Below are 21,209 nucleotides of genomic sequence, written 5' to 3' on the forward strand. Positions count from 1 at the left end.
GTCCCGTGATCCAGGGACAACTTCCCCGGGAGAACGCACAGCGCGCCTCAGGCTGTTGCAACGTCACGCCGGCCTCTGCTGCCACAGGCTCACCCTCCATTCCAATTATGACTACCGTACCCCTCCCTTTCCCTGGCCTGAATGAGCAAGAGAACCCTAATCAGCTGCTGCTTTAATCCCCTCCTGTCTGGGCAGAGAACAGACGCCCGAGGGTGGCCTATACGCAGAGGCGGGGCCAAAACCAAAGCTGAAGCCCAGGAGCTGTGCGAACAAAAAAGAGAAAGGGAAGTTTCTACGTGCAGCCTCAGGAGCAGCGGATTAAATCCCCCCAATCAACTTGATAAACCCTGCATCTCTGGAATACCTGAACAGACAATGAATGCTCCCAAAATAGAGGCAGTGGACTTTGGGAGCAACTGTAGACTCGGGGTTTGCTTTCTCTGTCTGATTGGTTTTTGGTTTTATGTTTATCTTAGTTTACTTTTCAGTGCTTTTTATCATTAGTGGATTTGTTTATTGGTTTGATTGCTCTCTTCCTTTTCCTTTTTTTTTACTTTTTAAAACTTTTAATCTTTTTATTTTATTATTTTTTCTATTTTTATTATTTTTTTATTTTATTATTTTGTTTTTTCTCTTTTTGTGAGTGTGTATGTTTCTTTGTGTGATTTTTTCTGTTTAGTTTTGCTTTTACCATTTGGTTTGGGGTTCTAGCCGTTCTTTTTTTTTTTTCTTCTTCCTCTTCTTCCTAGCCGTGTGGCTGGCAGGGTCTTGGTGCTCCAGCCGGGTGTCGGGCCTGAGCCTCCGAGGTGGGAGGACCGAGTCCAGGACATTAGAACAGAGACCTCCCGGCTCCATGTAATATCAATCGGTGAGAGCTCTCCCAGAGATCTCCATCTCAACACTAAGACCCAGCTCCACCCAATGGCCAGCAAACTCCAGTGCTGGACGCCCCATGCCAAACAGCTAGCAAGACAGGAACACAACTCCACCCATTAGCAGAGAAGCTGTCTAAAGTCATACTAAATTCACAAACACCCCAAAACACACCACCAAACGCGGCCCTGCCCACCAGAAAGACAAGATCCAGCGCCACCCACCAGAGCACAGGCACCAGTCCCCTCCACAAGCCACTGAACCAACCTCACCCACTGGGGGCAGACACCAAAAATAACAGGAACTATGAACCTACAGCCTGCAAAAAAGAGACCCCAAACACAGTAAGTTAAACAAAATGAGAGGACAGAGAAATACACAACAGATGAAGGAGCAAGGTAAAAACCCACCAGACCAAACAAATGAAGAGGAAATAGGCAGTCTACCTGAAAAAGAATTCAGAGTAATGATAATAAAGATGATCCAAAATCTCGGAAGTAGAATGGAGAAAATACAAGAAACGTTTCACAAGGACCTAGAAGAACTGAAGAGCAAACAAACAATGATAAACAACACAATAAATGAAATTTAAAAATTCTCTAGAAGGAATCAATAGCAGAATAACTGAGACAGAAGAACAGATAAATGACCTGGAAGATAAAATAGTGGAAATAACTGCCACAGAGCAGAATAAAGAAAAAAGAATGAAAGGAATTGAGGACAGTCTCAGAGACCTCTGGGACAACATTATATGCATCAACATTTGAATTACAGGGGTCCCAGAAGAGGAAGAGAAAAAAAAAGGGTCTGAGAAAATATTTGAAGAGATTATAGTTGAAAACTTCCCTAACATGGGAAAGGAAACAGTCAATCAAGCCCAGGAAGCACAGAGAGTCCCATACAGGATAAATCCAAGAGGAAACATGCCAAGATACATATTAGTCAAACTATCAAAAATTAAATACAAAGAAAAAATATTAAAAGCAGCAAGGGAAAAGCAACAAATAACACACAAGGGAATCCCCATAAGGTTAACAGCTGATCTTTCAGCAGAAACTCTGCAAGCCAGAAGGGAGTGGCAGGATGTATTTAAAGTGATGAAAGGGAAAAACCTACAACCAAGATTACTCTACACAGCAAGGATCTCATTCAGATTCGATGGAGGAATCAAAACCTTTACAGACAAGCAAAAGCTAAGAGAATTCACCACCACCAAACCAGCTTTACAACAAATGCTAATGGAACTGCTCTAAGCAGGAAACCCAAGAGAAGGAAAAGACCTACAAAAACAAATGCAAAACAATTAAGAAAACAGTAACAGGAACATACATATCAATAATCACCTTCCTTAAATGTAAATGGATTAAATGCTCCAAGTAAAAGACACAGACTGGCTGAGTGCATACAAAAACAAGACCCATATATATGCTGTCTACAAGAGACCCACTCTAGACCTAGGGACACATACAGACTGAAAGTGAGGGGATGGAAAAAGATATTCCATGCAAATGGAAATCAAAAGAAAGCTGGAGTAGCAATTCTCATATCAGACAAAATAGATTTTAAAACAAAGATTATTACAAGAGACAAAGAAGGACACTACATAATGATCAAGGGATCAATCCAAGAAGAAGATATAACAATTGTAAATATTTATGCACCCAACATAGGAGCACCTCAATACATAAGGCAAATGCTAACAGCCATGAAAGGGAAAATCGGCAGTAACACAGTCATAGTAGGGGACTTTAACACCCCACTTTCACCAATGGACAGATCATCCAAAATGAAAATAAATAAGGAAACACAAGCTTTAAATGACACATGGGACCAGATAGACTTAATTGATATTTTTAGGACATTCCATCCAAAAACAACAGAATACACTTTCTTCTCAAGTGCACATGGAACATTCTCCAGGATAGATTGTATCTTGGGTTACAAATCAAGCCTCGGTAAATTTAAGAAAATTGAAATCATATCAAGTATCTTTTCCGACCACAACGCTATGAGACTAGATATCAATTACAGGAAAAAAACTGTAAAAAATACAAACACATGGAGGCTAAACAATATGCTACTAAATAACCAAGAGATCACTGAAGAAATCAAAGAGGAAATCAAAAAATACCTAGAGACAAATGACAATGAAAACACGACAATCCAAAACCTATGGGATGCAGCAAAAGCAGTTCTAAGAGGGAAGTTTATAGCTATACAAGCCTACCTCAAGAAACAAGAAAAATCTCAAATAATCAACCTAACCTTACACCTAAAGCAATTAGAGAAAGAAGAACAAAAAAACCCCAAAGTTAGCAGAAGGAAAGAAATCATAAAGATCAGACCAGCCACTACGGAGAACAGTATGCAGGTTCCTTCAAAAACTAAAAATAGAACTACCATATGACCCAGCAATCCCACTACAGGGCATATACCCTGAGAAAACCATAATTCAAAAAGAGAAATGTACCACAACGTTCACTGCAGCACTATTTACAATAGCCAGGAAATGGAAGCAATCTAAGTGTCCATCAACAGATGAATGGATAAAGAAGATGTGGCACATATATACAATGGAATATTACTCAGCCATAAAAAGAAATGAAATGGAGGTATTTGTAATGAGGTGGATGGAGTTAGAGTCTGTCATACAGAGTGAAGTAAGTCAGAAAGAGAAAAACAAATACAGTATGCTAACACATATATACGGAATCTAAGGAAAAAAAAAAAAAAAAAAGGCCATGAAGAACCTAGTGGCAAGACGGGAATAAAGACACAGACCTACTAGAGAATGGACTTGAGGATATGGGGAGGGGGTGGGGTGAGATGGGACAGGGTAAGAGAGTGTCATGGACATATATACACTACCAAATGTAAAATAGATAGCTAGTGGGAAGCAGCCGCATAGCACAGGGAGATCAGCTCGGTGCTTTGTGACCAACTAGAGGGGTGGGATGGGGAGGGTGGGAGGGAGGGAGATGCAAGAGGGAAGAGTAATGGGAACCTATTGTATATGTATAACTGATTCACTTTGTTATAAAGCAGAAGCTAACACACTATTGTAAGGCAATTATACTTCAATAAAGATGTTTAAAGAAAAAAAAAAAAAATCTTTTAGAATAAAAATGGAATACCATGCAGCAGTTAAAATGAACCAGATGCCACATTTATCAACATTGATAAATCTCAAGAACATAACGTTGAGTGAAAAAGACAAGTTGCAAATCAACATGCACACCTATACAATATGAACACATGCAAACCAATACCCTATATTGTTATTAACAGAATGCAAATATATATATGGTTGCATAAAAATATGCCACTCCAGGATAACGGTTATCTTTGAGGAAAGAGGGGGATATACAGGTGACATAAATTGTATCTGTAGTGTTTTCTTTCTTGAAAAGAATCTAAAGCAGGCATGGTAAAATGATGGATGTTGGTACATGAGTGTTCTTTATATTATTTCTGTACCTTTTTATATATTTGAACTATTTCATAATTTTCTTTTTAATTCAATGAAAGATAAGAGAGAGAGGGAGGAGGAAAGGAGATTGGCAGGAATGAAGGAAGGGTAAGAATATAAGTTGGCTTGAGTACGTATCAGATCTGAAAGATGTCTAACTTCCTTGAACAAAATTAACCCCAGGCAATATGCCTTAAAATGAGGCCACACGATGAAGTCTGAGAACCATGTGCCTGCACCTACTGTTAACTGAGGTCTCCGGCTCATACTTACTTGACAAAGGCAGACAAAACTTGCCAATAGTATTTCCAAAGAGCTCTGGTAAGCCATTCACAGTTTGGAATTCCTCCTACTATTTTTCTTAACCAAAAACATTCCTTTGGCTATGAATTCATACAGGTCCCCATTGACCACAGGGGGCAAAATTTTCTTGTATGAAGGCAAATGGGGAAAAAGAGCGAAAATAAAACCTTTGGTGAAGACTGTACGTTCTGTGTTAAGCTAACAGGAATTCATGTATTATTCAATATTTTTAGATCACAACTAGATACTGTACTATCATTAATGGAAGAATAGACAAATGAGTATTACTCAAAAGCTCTTACCCATTTCTGCAAAATGTGTTAATCACAACATTGAAAGATTTCCTAAAAGCATGACATTCTGGGGCACTGGCCTGAGAATGACCAAGTCCACTGTGCCATCTTTTCTGGGCCTAATAAATGACTTCATTATATTCTTTCTATCCTCACTAGCTTTTTCCTTCCACATGAATTTTATTTTTTTCTTTTTTAAATTGAGGTAACTATGGTTTATAACATTATATACATTTCACGTGTACATTATATTCCTACATTCTATAATACACATTATATTTCTATATATGCTGCAGCATGTGCCCCACCAAAAATTTAGTTTAACTAAGTTGTAAAAGACTGAAACTTAAAAAAAAAAAAAAAAAAAAAAAAGCAATTTCTGAGCTGGTGTTTTATTTCAACTCAGTGTCCAGCACAGTTCCTGACACATAATAACTAGGTGTCCAATAAATATGCAAGAAAAATGAAAAGCAAAGGGAAGAGCACATTAGGAGGGTGAGAGATGCACTGGTGTGAGTGCTGCTTCAAAGGTCATTCAAATTCAGACATACTCTGTTTCATATTCACCTCATCAAGTCAAAGACCCTTCAGGACAAGGATAACTCTTCACTCCTCCTCCACCTGCTCCTTCGATCCTTGTGCAGTCCAGCTGTGAGCCCACTAGTCCTCTGGGCACCTCAGGGCACCACTCACCTTACCTCCTTTGTCCTATGAACTGAGTTCCGCCTCTGCAAGAATGTGTTACACACCTCGGAAGACACAGGAACAGAACACTTTGTTCCATGGAGACAGAACTTTCCCTTTTCAGCTGAAAGTATAAGTCAAGGCAGTCTGGCCACATGGTCGTGAAGTGTCTAAGATGTTAGCAAGATGGAGGTCAATCTGCATGCCTGTCCTTGCTAACTCGAATCAGACACCGTTTTCCTCACCTCAAAAACCAGACACCATCTTCACATCACAGACAGGACTAGAGCCCAAGCCTACTTAACCACACAGACTTTCACTAGGGCTCACAGTGTCCCATATGAGACAAGACTGTTGTCAGGGAGCTGTTGGGAGGGCAGCCCTCACTTTACAGAACCCAGAACTTATGAAGAATTCCTCAAGTTTCCAGTCTCAGCCTTAAAGCTCGTTCTCAGTGCCCAGTGGAATGAAAGCTCCACGTGGACCTTGTCTGCGTTGTTCATGGCTGAACCTTCAGTGCCTTAGAACAGTACCTGGTACAAAGTACACAGACAGTAAATATGTGTTGGTTCTGTTGATGAATGTCTCATGCCTCGTTCAGAGATGCTCTGCTTCCCAAAGTCACTGCTCTTTGGTTTGTGCATTACAAACCTTAATGAGTAGTGTCTACTGTACTTTAGAATCACTCTCAGAATATGAGCAAAAAAGTACACAGGGCTGAAACGGGACTAATAATAAAAGCCAAGGGCACTGAAGAAACACTTCAAAGACAGAATGAAATATTGTTCCAATATATGTTCCAATCCAAAGGCAGTTATGGCAGAACGAATGCCCTCCCCAAAGCTGTCCACACCCTAATCTCTGGAACCTGTCAATCAGTTACTTCACCTGGTAAAAAGTACTTTACAGATGTAAAAAGTAATGAATGTTAAAATAGGGAGATTATCCTAGATTATCTGGATGGGTTCAGTCTAATCACATGAGCCCTTAAAAGCAAAAAACTTTCAGGCTGGAGGCAGAGAGATGTAGCAGAAGGAAAAATCAGATTAAAGCATGAGAGGGGCTCAAACCACTGTGGCTGGGGAGGGACCGTATGAAAAGCATGAGAAGGAATGCTGGCAGCCTCTAGGAGTAAAGACCAGCCCCCAGCTGACATCCAGGAAGAAAACAGGGACCTCAGTCCTACAACTTCAAGGAACTGAAATCAGCTACCAATCCGAATGAGCTCAGAAACAGATTCATGTTCAGAGCCTCCAAAAAAGGAATACAGCCCTGTGAACACCTTGATATGCAAAATTCATACCTTCATTTTATGCAAGGTATAACCAAGGCACAAACAAATAATCTACAGCATAAGAAGCCTTGGCAATACCTAAGCAAAGAATGCAATTTTTCATTGAAATATTCTTCAGGATTACTTTGCTTGGTATGACTGATTTCTAACACTGATTTATGAAAGAAAATTTCTACCTTACCAGCCACTGCTTTCAGCATATAATTTATATTACTCATATCAATTAAATTATTAACTTCTATTTATTGAGCATCTAATGTGTACCAGGCCTTATGCCAGGCTCTTCATATACCTGAGCAATAATCACAACCGAGGGTAAACTACATTATCTGTATGTAAAAGCCTCATTATCTGAGGCTTACAGAATCTAATGTATCCGAGGTCCCACAGCTGGTAAAATGCTGAGGCAGAATTTGAACCCAGATGCAGATGACCCCAGGCCTACAACCTTTCTACTCTGCCACACTTCCCCACTTCTGTCAAAATACTGGGGTCCAAGTGGTCATCAGGGAACTGAAGGAGACCCAGGAGAAAGAGTCAGAATACTTCGGCTGAAAAAGAGAGAAATAGCCACATCAAAAAAAAAAAAAAGAAAGAAAGAAAGAGAGGAGAAATGTTTCAAAACATGTCTCTCCTCAAAATCCACTTTTAGCACAGAAACATGTACCGACAGAACAGCTTCTCTCCCCTCCCCTGCAATGTTGGTTGCTGCTCCTATTGTATATCTTGGCGCAATTAACTGCCCATGTGCAATGAGGTCTCACGGCACACCCGTCTACCATCACCAATGTCAAAATTCCACCCAAATGGCAGAAGCAAAAGGCTGCTTAATGCAAATCAAGTATCAATCCCAGTGCTCCAATTAAGGCACTGCTGCTATAAGAGTCACATTTCAAAATGTTTGGAAGTCACTTCATCCCGAAGGTATCCCCTAAAACATCTTTACACAGAGCCATCCTGGCCACTCATTATGTTCTAATTCAAGAGCCCCATTTTCTGATTTTAGGAAGACCTCACAGCAACATCTGACAGGCAGGAGCAGAACCTGAGATGCTCCTATGCCCAAGAGATGGGCAGGAAGCATATGGCAGCTACCCTACTCAACACCCGCCGTGAACCAACTGGTCTACCAGGCACAACCACAACGTGACAGGATGGGCTGTGATGTAGCTGACAGTTTTGACAGTGCATTTCCATGTCCTCGATCACGCTAATTTTCCCAACTAGGGAGAGATTTTCAAGTTGAACCCTAAGCTGCTGATTGTCAGATTATGAAGGCTGTACTATCATTCTACTTAAAGCATAATTCAGACATTATATAATTAGAGGGATTTTACTGGGTTGTGCACACAATAGGTGTTTAATGAGTAAACAGAAGTGAAACAATGAATGGGCACCAGGATAAATTACTATGTCTTCTAAAAGCACCCATCTTTCCAAAGTCTGAATCATCCCAGCTGAAAGGGTGAACATTTCTACCTTGTTGTGAAATAAAGCAAAACAGCCAAAACGGTCCAAGGAAATTGTCTACCATTTGTAACAACCTTTGACCCTCTGTCTCACAATGCAAAAAGTGCCAACAGGCTGCAAGTGTCTTCACAGATGAGCTTATCGATTATTTAGACCAGTTATCTGGGGCTGCAGACATCTCCATACAGAAACATATCTTACTAAAATTATACTCTAGAAACATTACCAGTGGAATCACAGAGCACTGAAAATAACTCAGTACATTTTCAACCACTGAAACAGAAAATACTATTTCTGGAATAAAACAAAAACAGATCTTAAGCGTTAGGCCTAAGCCCTTCACACTGACGGGATCACCATCAACCCTGCCACAGAAGCATCCAAAAAGTCACAGTCTGACTACTACCTTCACCTCAGGCAGAAGCTATAGCATCAGAGAGTCAAGCTGGACACAAGGACTCCCTGATGGTCAGTCAAGAGTGTAAACCCTGGCATGTGTTTCTAAGGAATATTCTAGGGTATGATCCAGGTACAGGGTCCAGAAACAGAACCTTCTTAGTTCCCCAGGAGAGCCCATCTTTCTCTAGAGAAATCATGGTGTGCAAAGTCTCAGAGGATTCCAATTTCTTTCTATTATAATGAGGAACATCTCTTTCCAGGCACATCCTTCTTCTAGGGCTTTTCCCCTGGTTTTAAAAGAAACTACTGACAAATCAGAGAGCTCTATGGTGGATAGGAAACCTGAACACTGAGTGCTAAAGGATGTTGTTCAAGGGGCATTTCACCAGAGCTCCAAGGAAACCCAAAGAAAGATACCTGTTCTGGAACAAGACATAACACATAGACGACCAGAATGCTCAGACTCATCCCTATTCTTGGATGTATTCTCATGGACTGCTTCTCTGAACTAGTGATTCCCAGCTGATGACTGGTCTTTGTTGGGATTATTTTTTTCTGTGAATGCAATTTTGTCATTGATTAAGCTAATTATTGACTGTGCTCCCATCCAATTCCAGGGTTTTCCCACTGAGACATCTTGATGTCTCCTTTCTGATAGGCTTTTAAAAATGAATAGGTACCCATCTTCCCATCAATAGTTTTGAGACTTTTTAAAAAAAATCTGTGGAATTCCTTCTTCAGATGAACCCTTTCAATATTAAAAACCATAAAAAAGCAGGTTTTCTCTGATTGAAACAGGCACAAGGGACCTTAGATTTGGACTCAGAGCCACACTCTACTGACTCTTCCCCCATTTACTCTTGGGGAGGTGGCCCAAAAGTTTGAAAGGATAGTTAGAATACCACTGAGCCAAATTATGTCTCCAACTCCCAGACAGCCCTATATTTCTACAAAAACAAAGTCACGTTGCCCAAGGAAAAACGTCACATTCCGAAAGTATTAGTGCTTGAAGCTTCTCCACACAGCAATCCCACTCACCAGGATTGGCTTCAGAATGTCCAGGTTGGAATGAAGTATTTGCTCTGCTGCATCCAGTTTCTCCTTTGGCAGGCTGCAAAGCATGGAGACTTCTTGGTCACCAAGTCGAATCACCTCTCCTAATTTTGATCCATTGCACAGATTGGTCAAATGTAACTGGTAGCCTTGCAAAAATACCTGGAAGCATTTCATGCAAAGAGAGAGAAGAAAAACTGGATTACAAAGATGGGAAGCAGGGTCCTTGAAGCCTTTTGGGGGACTTTACATCAAAACAGCTTTGAAGAATGGACACTGCTGGACTCTGTCCAGTGCATAGGGTCTCTACTGAACTTTAGGATGGATCAAGGCATGATTCTACAGGACATTAAAACCAGAATGTGACATTTGACTTATCACCTCTACACTCTTGTCCTTGTGAGGGGAAATCCTGAGTCCAACTCTTTTTCTCAAAAGTGGGACATGTGATTCACCCAGTAGGAATCTAGAGTCTGAACTCCTAAAACCACTTTTATTAAAGAAAATAGAAAATTCTCATTATTTTGGAATGCATGATATCTTAAACAGGGGTTGGGCTGAATTATGAAAAAAAGGCATTTATACTATTTATTTGTAGATACAGATATTTAACTGATGCAAAGAACTATGTTCAAACAATTTCAGAATGTGGAACTCTTCCTTTTACTGGTATCAGAGCAGAGTACTAGAAACTCAAGCCCCTTACCTCACTGATGGGCGAGTTCTAAGTCTTTCTGGTTTTTTTTTAAATGTTTATTTATTTATTTTCTTATTAGTCACCCATTTTATACACATCAGTGTATACATGTCAATCCCAATCGCCCAATTCATCACACCACAACCACCACCCCCTGCCGCTTTCCCCCCTTGGGGTCCATACGTTTGTTCTCTACTTCTGTGTCTCAATTTCTGCTCTGCAAACCGGTTCATCTGTACCATTTTCTAGGTTCCACATATATGCATTAATATACGATATTTGTTTTCCTCTTTCTGACTTACTTCAGTCTGTATGACAGTCTCTAGATGCATCCACGTCTCTACAAATGACCCAATTTCATTCCTTTTTATGGCTGAGTAATATTCCATTATATATATGTACCACATCTTCTTTATCCATTTGTCTGTTGATGGGCATTTACGTTGCTTCCCTGACCTGGCTATTGTAAATAGTGCTGCAATGAATATTGGGGTGCATGTGTCTTTTTGAATTATGGTTTTCTCTGGGTGTATGCCCAGTACTGGGATTGCTGGGTCATATGGTAATTCTATTTTTAGTTCTTTAAGGAACCTCCATACTGTTCTCCATAGTGGCTGTATCAATTTACATTCCCACCAACAGTGCAAGAGGGTTCTCTTTTCTCCACACCCGATCCAGCATTTGTTGTTTGTAGATTTTCTGATGATGCCCATTCTAACTGGTGTGAGGTGATACCTCATTGTAGCTTTGATTTGCATTTCTCTAATAATTAGTGATGTTGAGCAGCTTTTCATGTGCTTCTTGGCCATCTGTATGTCTTCTTTGGAGAAAAATTTATTTAGGCCTTCTGCCCATTTTTGGATTGGGTTGTTTTTTTTCATATTGAGATGCATGAGCTGTTTATATATTTTGGAGATTAATCCTTTGTCCGATGATACATTTGCAAATATTTTCTCCCATTCTGAGGGTTGTCTTTTCATTTTGTTTATAGTTTCCTTTCCTATGCAAAAGCTTTTAAGTTTCATTAGATCCCATTTATTTATTTTTCTTTTTATTTCCATTACTCTAGGAGGTGGATCAAAAAAGATCTTGCTGTGATTTATGTCAAAGAGTGTTCTTCCTATGTTTTCCTCTAAGAGTTTTATAGTGTCTGGTTTTAGTGTCTGACATTTCAAAATGTCTAATCCATTTTGAGTTTATTTTTGTGTATGGTGTTAGGGAGTGTTCTAATTTCATTCTTTTACATGTAGCTGTCCAGTTTTCCCAGCACCGCTTTTTGAAGAGACTGTCTTTTCTGCACTGTATATCCTTGCCTCCTTTGTCATAGATTAGTTGACCATAGGTGCGTGGGTTTATCTCTGGGCTTTCTGTCTTGTTCCACTGATCTATGTTTCTGTTTTTGTGCCAGTACCATGTTGTCTTGATGACTGTAGCTTTATAGTATAGTCTGAAGTCAGGGAGTCTGATTCCTCCAGCTCCGTTTTTATCCCTCAAGACTGCTTTGGCTATTCGGGGTCTTTTGTGTCTCCATACGAATTTTAAGATTTTTTGTTCTAGTTCCGTAAAAAATGCCATTCGTAATTTGATAGGGATTGCATTGAATCTGTAGATTGCTTTGGGTAGTATAGTCATTTTCACAATATTGATTCTTCCAATCCAAGAACATGGTATATCTCTCCATCTGTTGGTATCATCTTTAATTTCTTTCAACAGTGTCTTACAGTTTTCTGCATACAGGTCTTTTGTCTCCCTAGGCAGGTTTATTCCTAGGTATTTTATTCTTTTTGTTGCAATGGTAAATAGGAGTGTTTCCTTAATTTCTCTTTCAGATTTTTCATCATTAGTGTATAAGAATGCAAGAGATTTCTGTGCATTCATTTTGTATCCTGCAACTTTACCAAATTCATTGATTAGCTCCAGTAGTTTTCTGGTGGCACCTTTAGGATTCTCTATGTATAGTATCATGTCATCTGCAAACAGTGACAGTTTTACTTCTTCTTTTCCAGTTTGTATACCTTTTATTTCCTTTTCTTCTCTGATTGCCGTGGCTAGGACTTCCAAAACTATGTTGAATAATAGTGGTGAGAGTGGACATCCTTGTCTTGTTCCTGATCTTAGAGGAAATGCTTTCAGTTTTTCACCATTGAGAATGATGTTTGCTGTGGGTTTGTAATATACGGCCTTATTATGTTGAAGTAGGTTCCCTCTATGCCCACTTTCTGGAGAATTTTATCATAAATCGGTGTTGAATTTTGTCAAAAGCTTTTTCTGCATCTATTGAGATGATCACATGGTTTTTATTCTTCAATTTGTTAATATGGTGTATCACATTGATTGATTTGCGTATATTGAAGAATCCTTGCATCTCTGGGATAAATTCCACTTGATCATGGTGTATGATCCTTTTAATGTGCTGTTGGATTCTGTTTGCTAGAATTTTGTTGAGGATTTTTGCATCTATATTCATCAGTGATATTGGTCTGTAATTTTCTTTTTTTGTAGTATCTTTGTCTGGTTTTGGTATCAGGGTGATGGTGGCCTCATAGAATGAGTTTCGGAGTTTTTCTTCCTCTGCAATTTTTTGGAAGAGTTTGAGAAGGATGGCTGTGAGCTCTTCTCTAAACGTTTGATAGAATTCACCTGTGAAGCCTTCTGGTCCTGGACTTTTGTTTGTTGGAAGATTTTTAATCATAATTTCAATTTCATTACTTGTGATTGGTCTGTTCATATTTTCTATTTCTTCCTGGTTCAGTCTTGGAAGATTATACCTTTCTAAGAATTTGTCCATTTCTTCCAGGTTGTCCATTTTATTGGCATATAGTTGCTTGTAGTAGTCTCTTAGGATGCTTTGTATTTCTGTGGTGTCTGTTGTAACTTCCCCTTTTTCATTTCTAATTTTATTGATTTGAGTCCTCTCCCTCTTTTTCGGGATGAGTCTGGCTAATGGTTTATCAATTTTGTTTATCTTCTCAAGGAACCAGCTTTTAGTTTTATTGATCTTTGCTATTGTTTTCTTTGTTGCTATTTCATTTATTTCTGCTCTGATCTTTATTTCTTTCCTTCTGCTAACTTTGGGTTTTGTTTGTTCTTCTTTCTCTAGTTCCTTTAGGTGTAAGGTTAGATTGTTTTGAAATTTTTCTTGTTTCTTGAGGTAGGTTTGTATAGCTATAAACTTCTCTCTTAGAACTGCTTTTGCTGGATCCCACAGGTTTTGGATCATCGTGTTTTCAGTGTCATTTGTCTCTATGTATTTTTTGATTTCTTCAGTGATCTCTTGGTTATTTAGTAACGTATTGTTTAGCCTCCATGTGTTTGTGTTTTTTACATTTTTTTTCCGTGTAATTCATTTCTAATCTCATAGCGTTGTGGTCAGAAAAGATGCTTGATATGATTTCAATTTTCTTAAAGTTACTGAGGCTTGATTTGTAACCCAAGATGTGATCTATCCTGGAGAATGTTCCGTGTGCACTTGAGAAGAAAGTGTAATCTGCTGTTTTTGGATGGAATGTCCTATAAATATCAATTAAATCTATCTGGTCTATTGTGTCATTTAAAGCTTGTGTTTCCTTATTAATATTCTGTTTGGATGATCTGTCCATTGGTGTAAGTGAGGTGTTAAAGTCCCCCACTATTATTGTGTCACTGTCGATTTCCTCTTTTATAGCTGTTAGCAGTTGCCTTATGTATTGAGGTGCTCCTATGTTGGGTGCATATATATTTATAATTGTTATATCTTCTTCTTGGATTGATCCCTTGATCGTTACGTAGTGTCCTTCCTTGTCTCTTGTAACACTCTTTATTTTAACGTCTGTTTTATCTGATATGAGTATTGCTACTCCAGCTTTCTTCTGATTTCCATTTGCATGGAATATCTTTTTCCATCCCCTCACTTTCAGTCTGTATGTGTCCCTAGGTCTAAAGTGGGTCTCTTGTAGACAGCATATATATGGGTCTTGTTTTTGTATCCATTCAGCAAGCCTGTGTCTTTTGGTTGGAGCATTTAATCCATTCACATTTAAGGTAATTATCAATATGTATATTCCTATTACCATTTTCTTAATTTTGGGGGGGTTTGTTTTTGTAGGTCCTTTTCTTCTCTTGTGTTTCCCACTTAGAGAAGTTCCTTTAGCATTTGTTGTAGAGCTGGTTTGGTGGTGCTGAATTCTCTTAGCTTTTGCTTGTCTGTAAAGTTTTTGATTTCTCCATCGAATCTGAATGAGATCCTTGCTGGGTGGAGTAATCTTGGTTGAAGGTTCTTCCCTTTCATCACTTTAAGTATATCATGCCACTCCCTTCTGGCTTGTAGAGTTTCTGCTGAGAAATCAGCTGTTAACCTTATGGGAGTTCCCTTGTATGTTATTTGTTGTTTTTCCCTTGCTGCTTTCAATAATTTTTCTTTGTCTTTAATTTTTGCCAATTTGATTACTATGTGTCTTGGCATGTTTCTCCTTGGGTTTATCCTGTATGGGACTCTCTGCGCTTCCTGGACTTGAGTGGCTATTTCCTTTCCCATGTTAGGGAAGTTTTCAACTATAATCTCTTCAAATATTTTCTGGGGTCCTTTCTCTCTCTCTTCTCCTTCTGGGACCCCTATAATGCGAATGTTGTTGTGTTTAATGTTGTCCCAGAGGTCTCTTAGGCTGTCTTCATTTCTTTCCATTCTTTTTTCTTTATTCTGTTCCATGGCAGTGAATTCCACCATTCTGTCTTCCAGGTCACTTATCCGTTCTTCTGCCTCAGTTATTCTGCTATTGATTCCTTCTACTGTAGTTTTCATTTCAGTTATTGTATTGTTCATCTCTGTTTGTTTGTTCTTTAATTCTTCTAGATCTTTGTTAAACATTTCTTGCATCTTCTCGATCTTTGCCTCCATTCTTTTTCCGAGGTCCTGGATCATCTTCACTATCATTATTCTGAATTCTTTTTCTGGAAGATTGCCTATCTCCATTTCATTTAGTTGTTTTTCTGGGGTTTTATCTTGTTCCTTCATCTGGTACATAGCCCTCTGCCTTTTCATTTTGTCTATCTTTCTGTGAATGTGGTTTTTGTTCCACAGGCTGCAGGGCTGTATTTCTTCTTGCTTCTGCTGTCTGCCCTCTGATGGATGAGGCTATCTAAGAGGCTTGTGGAAGTTTCCTGATGGGAGGGACTGATGGAGGGTAGAGCTGGCTGTTGCTCTGGTGGGCAGAGCTCAGTAAAACTTTAATCCACTTGTCTACTGATGGGTGGGGCTGGGTTCCCTCCCTGTTGGTTGTTTGGCCTGAGGCAACCCAATACTGGAGCCTACCCGGGCTCTTTGGTGGGGCTAATGGTGGACTCTGGGAGGGCTCATGCCAAGGAGTACTTCCCAGAACTTCTGCTGCCAGTGTCCTTGTCCCTTGGTGAGCCACAGCTGCCTCCCGCCTCTGCAGGAGACCCTCCAACACAAGCAGGTAGGTCTGGTTCAGTCTCCTATGGCGTCACTGCTCATTCCCCTGGGTCCCAATGCGCACACTACTTTGCGTGTGCCCTCCAAGGTTTCCCCCAGTCCTGCCAAAGTCCTACAATCAAATCCCGCTAGCCTTCCAAGTCTGATTCCCTAGGAATTCCTCCTCCCGTTGCCAGGCCCCCAGGTTGGGAAACCTGACGTGTCGCTCAGAACCTTCACGCCAGTGGGTGGACTTCTGTGGTATAAGTGTTCTCCAGTCTGTGAGTCACCCACCCAGCAGTTATGGGGTTTGATTTTATTGTGATAGCGCCCCTCCTACCGTCTCACTGTGGCTTCTCCTTTGTCTTTGCATGTGGGGTATCTTTTTTGGTGAGTTACAGTGTTTTCCTGTCGATGATTGTTCAGCAGTTAGTTGTGATTCCGGTATTCTAGAAAGAGGGAGTGACAGCATGTCCTTCTACTCCGCCATCTTGAACCAATCTTCCCTAAGTTATTCTTATGTATTCATTTCAGCAAAGAACCTTTCCTTGGCCATATTTTATTTAATTAGTTTTACTGGACCTAAATAAACTGCACTTCTTCATATATGGTCCTTACTGTCCATTAGACAATAAGTTCAGTAAGATGAGGGTCTTTGTTTTTCTTGCTCTCTTTGTGTCCACTGTGCTGGAACATATGGACAGTAAATATTTGTTGAATGAATGAATGGATAATTCAGACTCTTTATTACTCCGTTACTATTTCCTCTGTTTGTTTCAATTAGTGCAACCTGACCTGCTTGTAGTACAACCTAGTGGGAGTGATAGACCAAAAGCCTTTCAAGACCCATGCAGTTTTCTAACCCTGCAGAGCACTTGGTTGGCCATGGTTTCCATTAAGTTTCCACCTACTGCCAGATACTCAAGTACACTTCACTTTTCCTCCTTTCTCTAACTAGCCCTTGCTGCCAGCCTACCTTTAGTATTTGGTTTAAGAACACTGACTACACAGAGACTAATTACCATGCAAGGACCACCTCCGTACTTAGGATGCCCCTTATTTTAAACTGATCAGATGTGACAGATAAGAAATTGGCGGAGGGCAATGGAAATCATGCTAACGATTTTCATAAGCCTGCTGCCTTTGGCCCATCTCCCAACCACACAATTGGTGAACTCAAGGCATATTTTCCTAGTTTCATAAGGGAAAGCAGTAAGCACATTTTTCGAATTTTTAAAATTCTAGATCATGTAAAGCAAAGATCTTATTTTCAGTCATAAACATTTCCACTACTTCTGCTTACTGCAAAGGCAAGCTAGTATGTAGACATGAGACACAGTAAAGAAGCAGTTCCCCTTTCTGCCAGAGAATAAATTTGAGACACTTCTCTGAAAATCAATAACCATGCAGTCTGGGTCTGCTGTCCACCGCACAGGAGCAGTGTGATTATCTAATGATGCCAGTGGAAGTTTCTGAAAATCTGAGGTTAAAATTCTACATAAACACTAACATTATTTCCTGGTTTTATAAATTCAAGAAAAAAAAATTAAGCATTTTCTCCTTATATATCTTTCTCATCTATCTTTAAAGGAAGCATTACATTTTGAAAATCTCCTGTCTTAGATTTTATAGACAGAGATACTCTAGGTAATAATCCTCAACCCTGGTTATTGTTTCAGAACTGTGAAATTTTAAAGAAAATGTTTAATTCATCTTAAATTCATCTCCCCTTTAGGGAGACGTTATCAACAAATGCCAACTGATGGGCAGGAAATCAGTTTTATTTCAACCAGCGGGCCCGTGACGCCAGGTTGTACATTCCACTCTCTGGATGGTTTGGCAACGCCAGCCTGAGCAGGGCGGTAAAGACAGGTGAAGCTGCATTGGAGCCAACAACCTCCTTCAGCGCCATTACAAAGACAGGATTTTATTCACTTCCCTCCAGGCGCTCTCCAACAATGTCACTGCCATCAGCCCCACCAGGGAAAGTGACGGTCGCAGCTTACCTTGCGGAGACTGACACCAGCCCCCAGCATCTTGTCCACAGTTGGCCTTGGCAGAGAGAGGTTGTGATGCAGGAATCCAGAGAAGGTTTCATTGTCTACCAGGAAGTCCCGAAACTTCAAGCCTGCTGGAGAAATAGCGTTTTATTTTCATTTCATAAGTAACTCAAAAAATAAATAAATAAATAAATAAACAAATAAAAAGCACGACGGAGCAAACTATCATAATATTGACTGCCTCGTTTTAAACCGATTGATAACCACAGGCCTCTGGCTTAAGCACACAGAGAAACAAAGTTCAGGGAGCTTCGCCTTAACAGCAGAGACAAGAAAAGACTGCTTTCTGAAGCTGTGGAGTGCGGCACTTCTGTACGTACACACACACACACACACACACACGCAGCTTTTCCTTGCTTTTCAAAGAAAAAATCAACCCACCTGAGATTTGTGACCCTGACCCCACAGCTCCCGTCTCCCCAGTGCCATCTCAGACAGCTAAACTTGGAGATATTTAAAGCCTTTATTCCCACAAGCCTCAGGGCCTGGTTTCCTCTTGATGCACAGCACTGGTTCTCAAACTTGAGCGGGCATTAGAATGACCTGCAGGACTTGTGGAAACAGACTGCTGGTCCCCTACCCCCAGAGTTTCTGATTCATCGGCCTGGGATGTGGCTGGAGAATCTGCATTTCTAACAAGCTGCCAGGTAGTGCTGCTGCGGCTGGTCTGGGGCCCACCCTTTGAGAACCAAGGATGTAGAGCATTATGCATATCAAAGCGCTTTCACAGACTTGGTCTCATTTCAGTTCTAAACGTGGAACACGTGATACAGAGCTCCAACACCCAGGTCTGCCGTGCTTTAAGAAAACACATATGCATACATTTAAAAAAATCAACGCTACCAAATGATTGGATTGCTGCACGGTGTCACACAGAATCTCTTTAAATAATTAGCCCTTCAGGTAAATTTAGAAAAGGTTCCAATCCAGTGCAGTGAAGCAGAAAAAGCACTAGCCAGAAATCCAATTTTAGTCCCTAGAGTTGGAGGCTGTGCCTAGTGGCATCACTTGGGTATTTCATATCTTTCTGAATTTCAGCTTCTTCATCCCAAAACATGAGGTTTCTGGCCAGATGCTTGGCAGGCCCTCCCCCTTACTGAAATGCTCTCATTTTCCCTGCCATATTTCATTTGAGTGTCCACTTCTCCTTCTGCCCCTCCCTCTTAATAACCCAACTTCTTTCAATAAAGAGAAAACCAGCTCGTCATGACCTCATGACCAGGCAGACATCACTGAGAGACTAGCCCACAGGCCCAGGAACGAACCCACCTCTCGGGGGCAAACCTAGCAAACCTAAATCACTTAACTGATGAGAAACAGATGTTTGACCTGAAAATGGGGCTGTGAGGTGAGGCTTAAAGAGGACAGGAATTAATCCCGGGAGCTATGGGGGTGATGTGCAGAGATAAAGTAGAAGGAGGGCTCAAAATCCAACCAGACTCTCATCAGTGCTTCCTGATCCAGACATGTTCTGCTAAAGCAAACTTTAATAATACAGAGTTATAGAAGGGATACACTAAGCATGATTCGCGTCTCTAGAGAAATGATTCTCTGGTTACACCTTATTTGACTAACTCCTAGTTATTCCTCAGGACACGTTCAAGAAGCTGGTCCTGGCCCAGTCAGTACCCCTTCTGAGAACAGGTGCTCCTGCAGGCTGACCCCTGCCTGGTGCTCCCTAACACATATGACGCTGCGTTCTCACCATCGTGTTCGCTTCTATAGCTGCCAAACCTCAGAGCATCTTAGACTCACTTAGGGACATGCTAAAATGCAGTTTCTTGGGCCCAATTCCCAGAGATTCTGAAATAGTGGCTCTAGAGTGGGGCCTAAGAATCTACATTTTAATAAGCATCTCTTGTATTTCTAATGCAGGGGGTCTGGGGACCATCCTTTTAGGAATGTTGCTTTATTTGCATATTCTCTCCACTAGACTATGCCTCTGGGACACAGACTATGTCTTTTATCCTTGTATCCCGGTGTCCAGATCAAGCAGAGAATTACTGATCAGTGAATGATGGCTGGATAATAAATACTAGGAGATGGGATCAGGGCTGGGAAGATTCCGGAAGTATCCGAGCAACATCACAGGAGGTTTCCTTTCAGCTGTACAGGCCCGAGAAGGGCCCAGAGGTATTAGGATGATCCCCAGGCTGCACCCCAACAGTAAGCAGGACTCCTGGTCACTAGAACTATATTCCCAGAGACGCAAAGTGACATCCTGAGTGTCCCAGTAGCCCTAAGGTATCCCTAAGGTAAACGGGAAGAAGGTAGGAAAGCTAGTGGCTTCAACTGAGGTCTGGCATGGAAAGCCTGACACTAACCACTGTGGAACAATGGGGGTCAGAAAACCTGGGCTCTGTATCCGTTTATTTGCCAGATTATTCCACCTAGCTGTGTCTCCACTGCCTCACCTGTAAAGTGAGGGATGAAGAAAACTCTCTGAGCTCCGGACAGAACAGAATATTCACAGGAGCTGAGCCTCAGTGACCAGGCGGGTCACACACCCCTCCTGAGAGTGAAAAGCCAGAGCAGCACTCGACACTGGGCTGAGCCAACTCCAGAATAGCCTCCTCCCTCCGGAGCAGGGCTGCTGAAGGTTGGGAGGCCGACCCCGCCGCACTTGCGATGGCTCTAGGTCACGAGCAACACTCTTGAGACCAGGGAGCATGCGCAGTGCATTTACAAGACGTTTCTGGTAAGTCAACTGGCTCTGCGGATGAGAACAGCTGGATGTGATCAAACTCCAACTGCCTCTCAGTGAATCCTCCGAATGAGAAAGAAGAACCGAGAGGCTGATTAAACAGTCAACAACCTTTGGCAGTGCACGTGCACGTGGTGGGGAGGCCACCATGCGGCAAGGCAGCAGGGAGGGCCAAAGATCCCTGGCTACGAAGAACTTGAATTCTGGTCACACGGATACCACACATGTGGATGCAGAGTCACACACCGCCACCACCAAGCTGCAGCCGGTGTGCGCGCAGGAAAGCAGCGTTGTGGGGTGCACTGGTTCTCAACCTTGGCTCCCGGGAGACGCGATCAGAACTTCTGGGGCTGAGACCCAGGCATCAGAATTTTCTAACACTCCCCAGGGTGATTCCAGCCAAGTTTGGGAAACAATAGTGCAGTGAAAAGATCAGGGGTGTGGGACCAGAATAACCTAACTTTGATGCTGGACTCTGCTGTTTCTGAACTGTGTGGCTTTGA

The 21,209-nt window shown here is 41.1% G+C and overlaps 1 protein-coding gene across 6 annotated transcripts in view; it reads right to left on the bottom strand.

Annotated features, from left to right (window-relative positions):
• ABCA1 (ATP binding cassette subfamily A member 1) overlaps window positions 1-21,209 on the bottom strand; it is a 176,655-nt gene that overhangs the window by 64,116 nt on the left and 91,330 nt on the right. For 5 of the 6 annotated variants that reach the window (XM_036855459.1, XM_036855458.1, XM_036855455.1 and 2 more), the window contains 2 exons: window positions 17,949-18,073; window positions 9,824-10,000 (listed from right to left, as the gene is read on the bottom strand). In XM_036855459.1, the coding sequence (XP_036711354.1) occupies window positions 9,824-10,000; window positions 17,949-18,073 (302 nt within the window). The remainder of the gene's footprint in view (window positions 1-9,823; window positions 10,001-17,948; window positions 18,074-21,209) is intronic. The other variant, XM_036855460.1, reaches the window with a different exon arrangement.

This window comes from Balaenoptera musculus, chromosome 6 (genome assembly GCF_009873245.2).
Source record: "Balaenoptera musculus isolate JJ_BM4_2016_0621 chromosome 6, mBalMus1.pri.v3, whole genome shotgun sequence".
Classification (NCBI taxonomy): Eukaryota; Metazoa; Chordata; class Mammalia; order Artiodactyla; family Balaenopteridae; genus Balaenoptera; species Balaenoptera musculus.